Raw genomic sequence first — 13,112 nt, 5'->3', positions numbered from 1 at the left:
ATTTTTTGTTGGGGCGCAAAGAAAAATTATGTTTGAACAATTTTATTTTTATTTGAGATGTTGGTTTAATGAGTGATATTATATATACTTATAATTAATTATAATTTATATTAAAATTATCATATAATTGAATATTAATTTATTATTAATTAAAATTGTTCAACCAATCATATAGTAACAAAATTATGGATAACGTCTAAAATGGTATTTATGTAACTCATAAAATCTTATGGTAATTTAATTAAAATTTCTAAAAAAGATTTATTCCTTTTTTTGTAATAAAAAATCAATGGAAAATAAAATAAGGTCAAACACATCACGATCCTTTCTGTTGCGTCATCCCAACGTTTTTTGTTCACGTTACATTGACCACTAATCCAACGGTCCAAACAAAACAAGTCAAGCGCACCGTCTCGTGTGGGTTCACACACGAAACCCGGGCGTGGTGAATCAAAAAAGCATAAAGTGACAACTTAGTCCTCCACAGCTCCTCAACTCGGAAGGAAAATATAAACGGAGAGTTGCGAGTTCAGTGGCACGCTTCAAGCACTGCGCTCTTTTTTTCTCTTTCGTCTCGTTAGCAGACGTCCGTAGCCACTGTATAATATTTTCTTCCGCTGTTATAACGATTCAGTGTGAACAGATTTTCTTACTTTTTTTTAAAAAAATTTTTGGAAAAAAATAATTATTCTTTCTGCCCACATTTATTCTATATAAAGCGTGAAGGGCATTTCGTTTTTTCAGTACAGTGAACTCTCGCTGGGCTCCGAACATGGGCGGCGGTAAGGCCATCAGTCTAGAAGAGATAAAGAACGAGTCCGTTGATCTGGTATTCTTCTTCTTATATTTCTGTTTGGTTTCCGAGAAAATAATGAAAGAAACTGATCGATTTTGTTTGTTTTTTTAAATACGGATTTGTTTTATAACTTGCATGTTTACCGATCAATGATCCGAACGTTCATACGTTATTGATTTATAATTTTATTGATAAGTTCTGGTTAAAACTGGTTTCTGATTCGTTGTTTGTTACTGAATGAATTTTTATACAACTGTTTTATTTATCTGATACTTTGGTTGAAAATCGACCTCTGCTGCTGCTGCCGTTGCGACGGCGGTGGCGAGTTTTTGGTGTATGTTATTTCACCTATGATGGTGTAATTTTATGGAAGGTAGAAACGTTTTTGGAAGAATTTCGTACGTGGACGGTCCTGATGCGGCGAATTTTTGACTTTGTTAAATCTATAAATCATTATTTGATTTGATAATCGTTAAAATATTATCATCTCTTACGAAAGGAACTGTGTAGCTACACGTCTATTCCTTTTTGTGAATAACACGCACCCAATCACGTGCTACAAGTGGGATGACGATGAAAGCATTGATTCTCTTTCCTTTCGTATTTCACGCGCTGAATCGGCGGGTGTAAGACCAAAGTATTCACTTTCCTATGTCACCTATAATCCTATCCGTGAAACAATTGTTTCCTCAATTTAACAGCCTACCCTTTGAAAAAAATATTAAAATAAATTTTTTTCTGCCTGGTTCAAGTTTTCAGATAGATGTATGAAGTCGTCAGTCCTGTGTGTACAAATTTGAAGTACTCGTGTGTCGTTTTCATTCTATTTGGTGACGTTTTGGAGTACTTCCGTGGTACTTTATTCCTCTGTCATTGCAATTCTGGTCATTTCATTTTTTTTTCAATTAATTTATAGTTTATGAGCATGAAATTCTCTTTCCTGAAAAATTTAACTTGGGAAAAGAGTCACAAACAGATGAGTTTCAAAGAAAAACGTTTAATTTATTGTTTGATTGAATTTATAACTGAGCAAGATCAGAATCATGGTGACGGACTGATAAAAAAAAGGCAAAAAAAGTATTTGACTTTTCTTTTGTCTGTTCTTCACATATGAGCTAACCCTTTTAGCTGATTTTACTGTCAGGGCTTTTATACGAGTCGTTTGCTAATAAAGAAAATCATAGTTTTGTTACAACTCATTTGATAAAAATTCTCCCTTTTTTTAAATAAATAAAATAAAATTTTCTGTTTAAATATTGATATAAACTTATCACAGTGTAAGCCATGTAGTGTTTGGTACAAAGAAAATCTTATTTTTGTTGAAAATTGCCAATTGATGCTTCCCATTAGCTTTGATTATGGAAAGTTGAACTGTGCTTGTTGATATAACAGGAAAAAATACCCATAGAGGAAGTATTTGAGCAGCTGAAATGTTCAAGAGAAGGACTAACCGAAGAGGAAGGAAAAAATCGGCTGAACGTTTTTGGTCCCAACAAACTAGAGGAGAAAAAGGTGTCCTTCTTTTTAGGAACATTTTAATATATTTAAAATATAAATACAATATTCAAAATCGATGGATTAACTGTACGGGAAGATTAAGTCTACTAAAATTTGAGCCTTCGTGTTTGGTAAACAGGAGAACAAAATTCTCAAGTTTTTGGGTTTTATGTGGAACCCATTGTCATGGGTTATGGAATCTGCTGCTATAATGGCTATTGCCTTGGCTAATGGTGGTGGAAAGCCTCCAGATTGGCAGGACTTTGTTGGTATCATTGTCCTATTGGTGATCAACTCCACAATCAGTTTTATTGAAGAAAATAATGCGGGTAATGCAGCAGCTGCCCTCATGGCAAATCTTGCTCCCAAGACTAAGGTGACATTAACAGAATTTTTATTATCTTAACAACAATTATACCTTTTCCCCTAATGTTTTTACTAACTTCACTGGATGTTTTTCTCGTCACTTAATATAGGTTCTCAGAGATGGCCGTTGGAGTGAGCAGGAGGCTGCAGTTTTGGTTCCAGGAGATATCATTAGCATCAAACTTGGAGACATTGTTCCTGCTGATGCTCGTCTTCTTGAGGGTGATCCTTTGAAGATTGATCAGTCTGCTCTTACAGGAGAATCTCTTCCTGTCACCAAGAACCCATATGATGAAGTATTCTCTGGTTCAACATGTAAACAAGGTGAAATAGAGGCAGTTGTGATTGCCACAGGTGTGCACACCTTTTTCGGTAAAGCTGCACATCTTGTGGACAGTACCAATCAGGTCGGACATTTCCAGCAGGTTCTCACTGCCATTGGGAATTTTTGCATTTGCTCAATTGCTATTGGTATAATAATTGAAATCATAATCATGTACCCAGTACAGAAGCGCAAGTATAGGCAAGGAATTGACAATTTGTTGGTTCTCCTTATCGGAGGAATCCCAATTGCTATGCCAACTGTTCTGTCTGTCACCATGGCTATAGGTTCTCACCGACTATCTCAACAGGGTGCTATCACTAAGAGAATGACTGCCATTGAGGAAATGGCAGGCATGGATGTTCTATGCAGTGACAAGACTGGTACCCTGACCCTTAACAAGCTAAGTGTTGACAGAAACCTGATTGAAGTGTTTGCAAAGGGTGTGGAGAAGGAACATGTTATCCTTCTTGCTGCTAGAGCTTCAAGGACTGAAAATCAGGATGCCATTGATGCTGCTATAGTTGGGATGCTTGCAGATCCAAAAGAGGTATAATCTTTGTTCTTTTTTCTCTCTGCCTCCAGCATTAATTTGCGTTTGATGGAGTAACATGATTTATGATTAACAGGCAAGAGCTGGCATCAAAGAAGTTCATTTCCTTCCGTTCAACCCTGTTGACAAGAGGACTGCTCTCACCTACATTGATTCGGATGGAAATTGGCATCGTGCTAGTAAGGGGGCACCCGAACAGGTATTATTTGTTATTCATTCAACTGTTAACAGCTCATGAACATCATATTTGTACATCACTAAGTTTTGTGCCTTTTTTAAGCTAGATCATAGCCCTATGCAATTGCAAGGATGATGTTAAGAAAAAGGTTCATGCAGTGATCGATAAGTTTGCTGATCGTGGACTTCGATCCTTGGCTGTGGCTAGACAGGTCTTGAACTTTGAACTCTTATTTTGTGCTATGCGTAACTTAATTAAATAGTCAATAATATTATATATTAATACTCACAGGAAGTTCCTGAGAAAACAAAAGAGAGTCCTGGGGCGCCATGGCAGTTTGTTGGTTTATTGCCTCTTTTTGATCCTCCTCGTCATGACAGTGCAGAAACCATTAGAAGGGCTCTCAATCTTGGTGTCAATGTTAAGATGATCACAGGTAAAGAATGTTTTAACTTTATGTCCAGCATTTCTCTTTTTATATCAGTGACAACTTTTTTATCATTTCCAACATTATGAGATTCATATTTGATAGATTGTTGCTTAAAACTTGTATATTGTCAATAGGGGACCAACTCGCTATTGGCAAGGAAACTGGCAGGAGGCTTGGAATGGGAACAAATATGTACCCTTCTTCAGCCCTCCTTGGCCAAGACAAGGATTCTTCCATTGCTGCCCTCCCTGTGGACGAGTTAATTGAGAAGGCTGATGGATTTGCTGGAGTGTTTCCAGGTGCATTTAGCAGCCTTTTTCTTTAATAAATTTCGTTGCATCCATGCATAGTTCTAGTTAATATGGTAGATAACATTGTGGACATAATACCATGGAACTATTCACGGGTTGTGTGACTTAAATCTAGGCATGTCAAATGTAATTTAAGAAATTTAGAATGGGCCACAGGCTGCATGATAAGTTCATTGGTTTTTTTTTCTTATATCAATGATGTCTAAATATGACAAATAAGTTTTCACATCCATGTACACATTCAGTAACTTTTTATCTTTCTAAGCATTTGTTGAAAGGTGTCTTTTAAGTTCTATTATAATCTTTTTCTTCTTGCTGATGATGTGATAGAGCACAAATATGAAATCGTTAAGAGGCTGCAGGAGAGAAAACACATTTGTGGCATGACTGGAGATGGTGTAAACGATGCACCTGCTTTGAAGAAGGCAGATATCGGTATTGCTGTTGCTGATGCTACAGATGCTGCAAGAAGTGCTTCTGACATTGTTCTTACTGAACCTGGATTGAGTGTAATTATAAGTGCAGTGCTTACCAGCAGGGCTATTTTCCAAAGGATGAAGAACTACACTGTTAGTACCACAAGATATCTTTATTTCGTCTCTTATTCTTCTAATTCTCAAATGGAAATTTATTCAATTGAGTGCCTAATATTACTTTATTTCTTTTTCTCCTCTCAGATTTATGCTGTTTCAATTACCATTCGTATTGTGGTAAGCAAACCAAAACTAATCTATATTTGTTTGTGCTATTATTTAACTGCTTTAGCCATTAATTACAATCATTTAATCTCCATTATTATTAAATTTGTAGCTTGGCTTTATGCTTATTGCACTGATATGGAAGTTTGACTTTTCACCCTTCATGGTTCTGATTATTGCCATCCTTAATGATGGTAAGACTTTATTCAATAAACCATTATGTAAATATGCACAAGATTTCATGACTTGGAGCCACTGGAAGTCTGATTGTATGTATTTTTTCAACCTCTAGGAACAATCATGACCATTTCAAAAGATCGTGTTAAGCCATCTCCTCAACCAGACAGCTGGAAATTGAAGGAGATTTTTGCTACTGGTATCGTGCTTGGAACTTATTTAGCAATCATGACTGTAATATTCTTTTGGTTAATGAGGAAAACTGACTTCTTTCCGGTAAGAGCATGTTATCCATCTCTTGCACAATAGATTAATTCATGACATTATTAACTTTAATTCATTAATTGTTGTAAAATCTTATGATTCTAGTTGTTTGTCCTTTTCCATAATGCAGGATCGTTTTGGCGTGAGATCTATTAGAGATCACGAGGATGAAATGATGGCAGCTTTATACTTGCAAGTCAGTATTGTTAGCCAGGCCCTTATTTTTGTCACAAGATCGCGCAGTTGGTCCTTTATTGAACGCCCTGGACTTCTCTTAGTCACAGCATTTGTGATCGCACAATTGGTAAGGAGTTCATCTACACTCAATTACATAGTGACATCATCGTTTATACATAAAATTATGCCTATTGTTAGTGCATATCGTACTCATAATCATTTACCTCTGTTACTCTTAATTAACAGGTAGCAACATTCATAGCAGTATATGCAAACTGGGGCTTCGCACGGATACAGGGTTGTGGCTGGGGATGGGCTGGTGTGATCTGGCTTTACAGTCTGGTGACATACTTCCCTCTTGATTTACTCAAATTTGGAATCCGTTATGTTCTGAGTGGCAAGGCTTGGAACACTCTCCTGGATAACAAGGTAAGCAACTCCCAATTTTTTTGGTGATTGAGTAATTTAAGCATGGTTTTGAAACCCAGATTGGACTAAACAGTTCAACCAGTCCTTTCTGCAGTCTGACCTCCAGTTGAACTTTCCGGATCCGAAAATTTGACTTTATTCTCATGTGTTGTCTCTTGTGATAGACTGCCTTCACCACAAAGAAAGACTACGGAAAAGAAGAGAGGGAAGCACAATGGGCAGCTGCTCAGAGAACTTTGCATGGCCTTCAACCACCAGAAACAACCAGCTTTTTCGCTGATAAGAGCAGTTACAGGGAACTTTCAGAAATCGCCGAGCAAGCTAAGCGACGTGCTGAGGTGGCCAGGTAAGCAAAGTTATCATTATGAAGCCATTACTCTATATTTGCAATCTCTTTCTCTTCCAATTTGACGTATTTTGAGTACATTTTTCAGGCTAAGGGAATTGAATACTCTGAAGGGGCATGTTGAATCAGTTGTGAAGCTGAAAGGACTCGACATAGATACAAGTCAACATCATTATACAGTCTAAAAATGAGCTCTCAAGTGATGTCTCTATGCCATAAAAGCTCAGTTCTTAATTTATAACGATGAAGATGCTGGGTCAAGCACAAACTTATTTTTTTTATAACTTCTAGATTAGTTGATATTTCCTCTTTGCTAAAATTTGGAGTGATGTAACCTTGGATCTTCTCTTAGTACCTTTTGTCTTCTGTTTGAAGTGCAGAAGATGAACCAGTTATCTCTTTTATAAAAGCCCAAAATAACATCACTTGAATGCTTGAGTTTTTTCATCAAGTGCAGAAGAGGATTAACCAATGATTTCTGTTATAAAAGCTCAATTATCTCTGTTTTAAGTGTAGAAGGTTTTCCAATTATATCTTCTATAAGGTCATCTTGATTTGCTCTCCATTTGCTTTCTTTGTGTTTCTATCTTATGGTATTTTACCTGAATCTTTGGAGTTAATGAGAGGGTGGATGCAGTTTGAGCCAGCTTGGGCTTAGACTGTTGTTTGGTGAATTCGAGCTCTAGTTTGAGTGCATCAATCTCGAGATCGACTTTTGAGTGCATGAAATCTTGAGATTGACTTAAAATATCTCAAAATCAATATTTTACTAGCATGGTACATGAAAACTCGTCTCATTGGTTATATTCTTTCTTGAGTGATATTTGTTTTTAATCTATCTTTACTGTTCACTAATGGAATGAGCTTAGTTTGATCTTGAGTTTGACCATTTTGGATTCAAATTGAACTCTCCCTCTAGAAAATAATGAGTTGAATTGTTCTTGGCTGATCCTTGCTTTGTTAAATCAACAGTGATTGTTGGTGAAATAGCAGTTCATTTTGTCTAATAACCCATGATGATAATTCTATGTTCTAAAAGCTTTCTCCATTGGGTGATGGGTTTAGCAATAATCTACTTTTAAACGCAAGGTTGGATTCACTCCAAATTGTTCGAATTTAAATCACAATTTAGATTAAATAAGTTAGTTTGAATCTACGCAAGACATAACACCAATAATTTTAGAGCCAAAAAAGGGTTATTCTAGTGATTAGACCATGATCCAATCTAGTCCAATTGTTAAAACGATTTCTGTTTTTGTTTTACCTGCAATCTGGTCTAATCTTTAAAATCTTGCTTCCAAAATTCATATCCTAAACAATGTATTACCATACATTAGAAATTCTAGATATGTTGGAAGATGGTAACTTGAATAATATGAAATGCCATGCCTTTTTTATAATTCAAACATTATGAAAAGATGAAGTTTGGAGAAAAAGATTGGGTTGGTGTGTTCATGGCAAATAACCACACTTCAGTGATAATTAGCTGTGCTTTCATATTGCGATGCAACGAATATTGTTAAAATCTCATCAACTAATTACCATGGCACTCAAAATTGTATCTTGTATTGTATATCGAAAATCTCATTTTTCATATCACATATTTTAAAAAATAATAATAAAATAATAAAAATGTCAATTACTATGTCATCATATTGAAAAACATGACTTTATCCTCCTTGCTGGGCAGATTCAATACGATCTCTGCAAATGTTGATAATCCAGAAACAAGACAGGGAAAAACAGTAGAGAAATTAGAAAACTGAAGACTGTTATATTAAGAGAAAAGCAGGCTGCTACCCAACATGAAAAGAATCATCTTTAAGTCATAAATTGGTTTTGTGCCAATATATGTCTCCTTAAACTTGAAAATGGCGTTAATATTAAGTCTAATAGAAATTTGGATGAATAAAACCACGTGTACAAATATTTCTTATTAACTTATGCATACAAACTAATATGATAAAATGTGATTGGATATTTTTTCTTTTACTTTAAAATCACTCACTCATATGTTGTTATATTAATTTGTATGAATAAGTTAATAAAAAATGCATGTACGTGTATTATTACTCAAATTAGATCTCCTTTGCATTCGATTTGCATCTTAGCTGTGTTTTTCTGAGATGCGATTCCAAAACAATACCAGTATTTCATAGAAAAATTTGACAGTTGAGAATATCTCATAGCCAACCCCACCCCTCACTTAACAGGAAAAATGAACTACATTGTCCAGATCCACAATTATAATACCTCACTAAAATATCATCCAACACTAGAATTTTTGAACTTTGATAGATTAAAAAACTTTTTAACTTGAAAAAAGGCAACTCACCTTCTGGTAAGCTCAAGGGTCCTATTGCATCCTCTACATAAGATAGGCTGGCAGGAGAGGGGTAACTTATACCGACTTTCTTGATTTGAGATGTTGGCCATACCAGGACTCTGACTTGACTAGAAAGCACAGAGATGAGATCAGTGCACCTAAGAGACACCATTACCTTGCTGCAAAAAGCAAAGACACAGTTAAGACAGCAGCATAACTGTATTCAGCCTCAAAGAGAACTTATATGTTCCTCAATTAGAATCACACATCCATTGTTCAAGGAATTGCTAATGTCTCATTTAAGTTTTGACATCAACAAGAGTTGTCATTCATATCATACTTTAATATTCATACCAAGTCAAATAGCATCAGCTAGGAATTATACTTTTGACTATCAAAAAATAACAGAAAACCGTAGACAACATTTCAGAAAGATGAATAAGTAAATACACAAAAATACACCTATTGATTAGAATCATCTACAATTCCTTAAAAAGTCGCACCTGCATGAGATATGGAAAGCATAAAGGATGTACATCTATTGAATTCATCACCAAAACACAAGAATGTACATAGTGCAAAACAGATAGAGTAATGATATATATAGAAACAAATCTTACTAACTTATCTATACAAACTGATATGTCAGTGTATGATTAGGTAATATGATTACTTTCTCTTTCACTTCAAAATCACTCAATCATATATTGTCACGTTTAGTTTGTATGAATAAATTAATAAGACTTATTTGTGCATATAGTTTTACTTAAACAAATATATGCAACGAATGTGGTGCACCTTCTTAAGTACTAGCATTAGGCATGCAACTAGAATGTTGCCAACTATCACCTTAATTACTTACACATGCGACATTCCAAGTACAAACTTCCTTGTTTAACATCATTCTTTTACCATAAAATTTTCCCACAATTCATGCAATCGAATGCATAATACCACAACACTGAACAGGCAGTTAAGTTCACACAATCTTCAACACATTTCATGGCTTATGTTTTACTTCCCTTATCATATATATCACAAACAATCTTCTGTTGTTCAAAAAAATAGATGAATGTGTATGAATATTGCAGTGCACCACTGTAGCAACAAAAGATTACTTAAAATGTTTATGCATACCAGCACCACACCTGTTCTTGTCAATCCACATATGTCTGTAGAAGTTCTCCAATGTGATTTATGAATCTCTGAAAGTAAACCATGGAAGAATATTTGGAACAGGTTAAATATAGCAGTAAAATCAACTCAAAAATGTAAAAGTCAGGCAACCAACCTTAACATGGCATTGGACGAAAGAAGATCATTTTCTGTTTCTGGTATCAGTAGAAAGAAAGGAATTGTGTGTTCAAGGACTTGCTCTGCAGCACAGAGTGGTACAGCTTGCAAGGTTCTCCAGCAAAATCACCAAAAGAGAATCAGTTTCCTTATAGCTTAAACTAATGGATGATCCCTGCTACAAGATCATCTTATTTTAAAAGCCAGAAAGAATTTTAATCATAAAAATTTCCTTCTGGTCAGAAACTCTATGCATGAGTATTACATCTCAGAAAAGAGGACAGAAACAACTGATAAATTCTTACAGAAGAGTCATTCTCATAGATCAACATTCAAATGAAATTGCAAAAAAAGGTTTCTTCCAGGGAAGGTTAGTCAACCTTTTAAGAAAGAAATCCACAAAACTTTTGTTCTGTAAACCCCAGCAAGAAAGAGATATACATCAGGAACTTGAAAAACTAAAATCAAATAGAAACTTCTATCACCAAGACAGCAAAATAGCTTAAGATATCAGTGCACAGCGCACCCATTACAAAAGACCTCCCCAGGAATATATAAAAAAGTTAAGCAGCCAGTTTTGGTGAAAAGTGATTAATGGTTTGCTAAAAGAAGTATGCAGGGTAAAATTTTATAATGGGGCCAAGAACCAATTAAGCCAATCCTTAAAAGACGTTTACTAACATCTGTAATAACCACAAAAACTAGATAACTCATAGAGACGACAAGCACAAAATTATAATTGCAGAGACATCCAACATGATAACCAGATAACTTACAGTAATAAATAATTCAGGTTCAGGAATAGCTGCAAAAGATGTCTCATATTGAATGCCTATTCTTGCCCCTTCCAAACAACAAAATACCTGTTAACACAAAATTAGCTGACAAACAAGCAATGCAACCTCAACTCAAAACCATTTAGTAAAATCATATAATGAGATTGTTTATGGGTAAATTTACATCCAAACGTTAATGTGTTACTGATGTTAGAATTAAGTTTTCCTCATCGGTAGCCAAACAGTCTAACAATGAAAGTTTTATCTACACTCTTGGTTTAAATACTACGGCCATGCAGAAAAAAGTGCATATTCAGATCTTTCTATTTCAATCTCCCTGTTACATTTTATGAAACTGCTCTATATTTTGCTAATACATTCCTGAAATAATACTTTCTCTTCTCATTTCTTGCAATGCTTCATTAGTTTCTGCTTGTGTACCAACATTTGAACACTTCCAATCTCAAAAATAAAAAACCATATCTTCTTTCAGCAAGTGGGCGTGATATAAATCTATAATTACTAGGATATGTTACCTTATTGCCAATTTTATAAGTAATCTTTCCTGAAAATGGGAATCTGCAGGGATATTTGCGTCCACTGGCATTGCCCTACTGTCAGCCTCCATATTAACCTGATAAACAGCACAGGTTATTACTCAAAGCACTTGATAATAACCAAACATGCAAATAGCCATATGACAATCTTGGCAATAGAGGCAAACATTCGAAACTGCTGACAAGTATAAAAGCTTTAATATATTCAAAAATAGCAAGCATACATACATCCTTAAAAGATAGCATTACGAGATAAAAGTTGAAATTCATATGAAATACATCTGTCTCTCGAAGTCTCCAACCGTACATTATCCTCTCGCATAAAATTCTGCAAAGTAAAAAACCCAGTATTCTGTTTAACAGATGATAATGAACAAACTACAAAATCTACGTTTCTGATCATGCAAAGTCCATATATTAACAGTTAACTCAAAATCCCAGCAGCAAAATAAAATGCTGGTATTAAGAATATTAATTTGAAATAATATAAAGTGACAAACAAATAGAAATAAGTACTGAAGTTTGCAAAGAAATGAAATGAAGGCAGTGAAATGTTCACCTGTGCTCCCATAACTGGATATGAACATACAGTAAAGAGTTCCAGTGGCCGCAGACTTAAGATTGGCGTGCTTAATAAAATAAAAAAATGCTAGTAAAATTAGAAAAACAAAAATTAGGGAAATTGAAAAACAAAACCTTGCGAGCAAAGTTGTCTCCTAAAAATGGGTTCTTTTTTGGCTTCTTCAGCCACTGTTCAATGTGGCTCTCCATTTGCTTACAGGCAAAATACAGTAATATACGAGTTTTCATCACACAATAACATATTTTATTAAACAAAATAATACCAATAAAATAATATATACATTTTTAAATATTTTTTAATACAAAATAAAATTATAATAAATTTCTGATAATTGCAACATAACGTGTTTTTATTAAAGATAGTGAATATAATAATTAAGAAAAACATGATATTTATTATCCACATTAATAATAAATATTAATTGTATTAATAATAATAATATATTATTATACAATTTATTATTATTTTTTTATTAATATAATAATAAATTATTATTAATATTTAAATAATACTTTTATAAATATATATAATTTTAGTATTAAAAAAATTAATTACACCAAAATAACCAAAATTTCAATAAGGTGTAAAAGTAAGAAAAGAAATAAAGAAATGAACAAAACAAAGAATCCATTCTTTATGCTACATGGATCAAATTCTTTTAAACAAATCTACATTAAAATTCATATTAATAGATAATTAAAACTCGTAATTACCATTGAATCCAATTGACTCCTGATTGAATCGATATAAATAATATTACATCGTGATTCAACTTACGAAATGTTTAAAATGACTCTCGAATTTTTTTTATATATATATAATTTTTAAATTTTAATTATGTAATACTAACTTCACTAATTAAAGCTTTTGGATAGGATCAACCCCGGCTTTAGTCTTAACGACTTTATTACTATCTCCCCAAGCAATAAAATTGAATGGGAAATTGGGATTTGGACAATATCATAAATTAGTTTTATTTTGAAAACACAAAGAGAGTCAACTTGTGCGCATGGTTGTGTAAAAATAACTGTAA

The 13,112-nt window shown here is 34.0% G+C and overlaps 1 protein-coding gene and 1 long non-coding RNA gene across 8 annotated transcripts; one reads left to right on the top strand and one right to left on the bottom strand.

The window, feature by feature from the left end:
• The first annotated feature begins 725 nt into the window (after positions 1-725).
• On the top strand, positions 726-6,975 carry LOC123200595 (plasma membrane ATPase). The gene is made up of 16 exons (XM_044615854.1): positions 726-829; positions 2,189-2,308; positions 2,433-2,669; positions 2,770-3,531; positions 3,611-3,733; positions 3,819-3,923; positions 4,004-4,148; positions 4,277-4,441; positions 4,784-5,022; positions 5,131-5,163; positions 5,264-5,345; positions 5,444-5,604; positions 5,723-5,896; positions 6,016-6,198; positions 6,363-6,544; positions 6,633-6,975. The coding sequence occupies exons 1-16, from the start codon at positions 773-775 to the stop codon at positions 6,727-6,729; spliced, it is 2,865 nt and encodes a 954-aa protein (XP_044471789.1). The 5' UTR covers positions 726-772; the 3' UTR covers positions 6,730-6,975.
• A 1,101-nt stretch (positions 6,976-8,076) lies between these two features.
• LOC123200389 lies at positions 8,077-12,288 on the bottom strand. 7 transcript variants are annotated; one of them, XR_006498539.1, is made up of 8 exons: positions 12,056-12,283; positions 11,725-11,824; positions 11,476-11,573; positions 10,940-11,026; positions 10,162-10,341; positions 10,019-10,075; positions 8,880-9,049; positions 8,077-8,248 (listed from the first exon to the last, which is right to left on the bottom strand). It is a non-coding gene; the product is annotated as an uncharacterized LOC123200389 (long non-coding RNA). The 7 variants fall into 7 exon arrangements; XR_006498537.1 differs by having other exon boundaries at positions 10,162-10,338; XR_006498541.1 differs by having other exon boundaries at positions 10,162-10,278.
• Positions 12,289-13,112: the final 824 nt, after the last annotated feature.

Source organism: Mangifera indica, chromosome 17 (genome assembly GCF_011075055.1).
Source record: "Mangifera indica cultivar Alphonso chromosome 17, CATAS_Mindica_2.1, whole genome shotgun sequence".
NCBI classification, from domain to species: Eukaryota; Viridiplantae; Streptophyta; class Magnoliopsida; order Sapindales; family Anacardiaceae; genus Mangifera; species Mangifera indica.
This window is presented reverse-complemented; position numbering and strand designations above follow the sequence as displayed.

Bases quoted from the DNA above. Each gene is read 5' to 3' on its own strand.
- LOC123200595 (XM_044615854.1), top strand. From the start codon at position 773: ATGGGCGGCGGTAAGGCCATCAGTCTAGAAGAGATAAAGAACGAGTCC. The intron at 2,309-2,432 runs GTGTCCTTCTTT...TTTGGTAAACAG, and splicing joins ACAAACTAGAGGAGAAAAAG to GAGAACAAAATTCTCAAGTT. The intron at 6,545-6,632 runs GTAAGCAAAGTT...TACATTTTTCAG, and splicing joins CGACGTGCTGAGGTGGCCAG to GCTAAGGGAATTGAATACTC.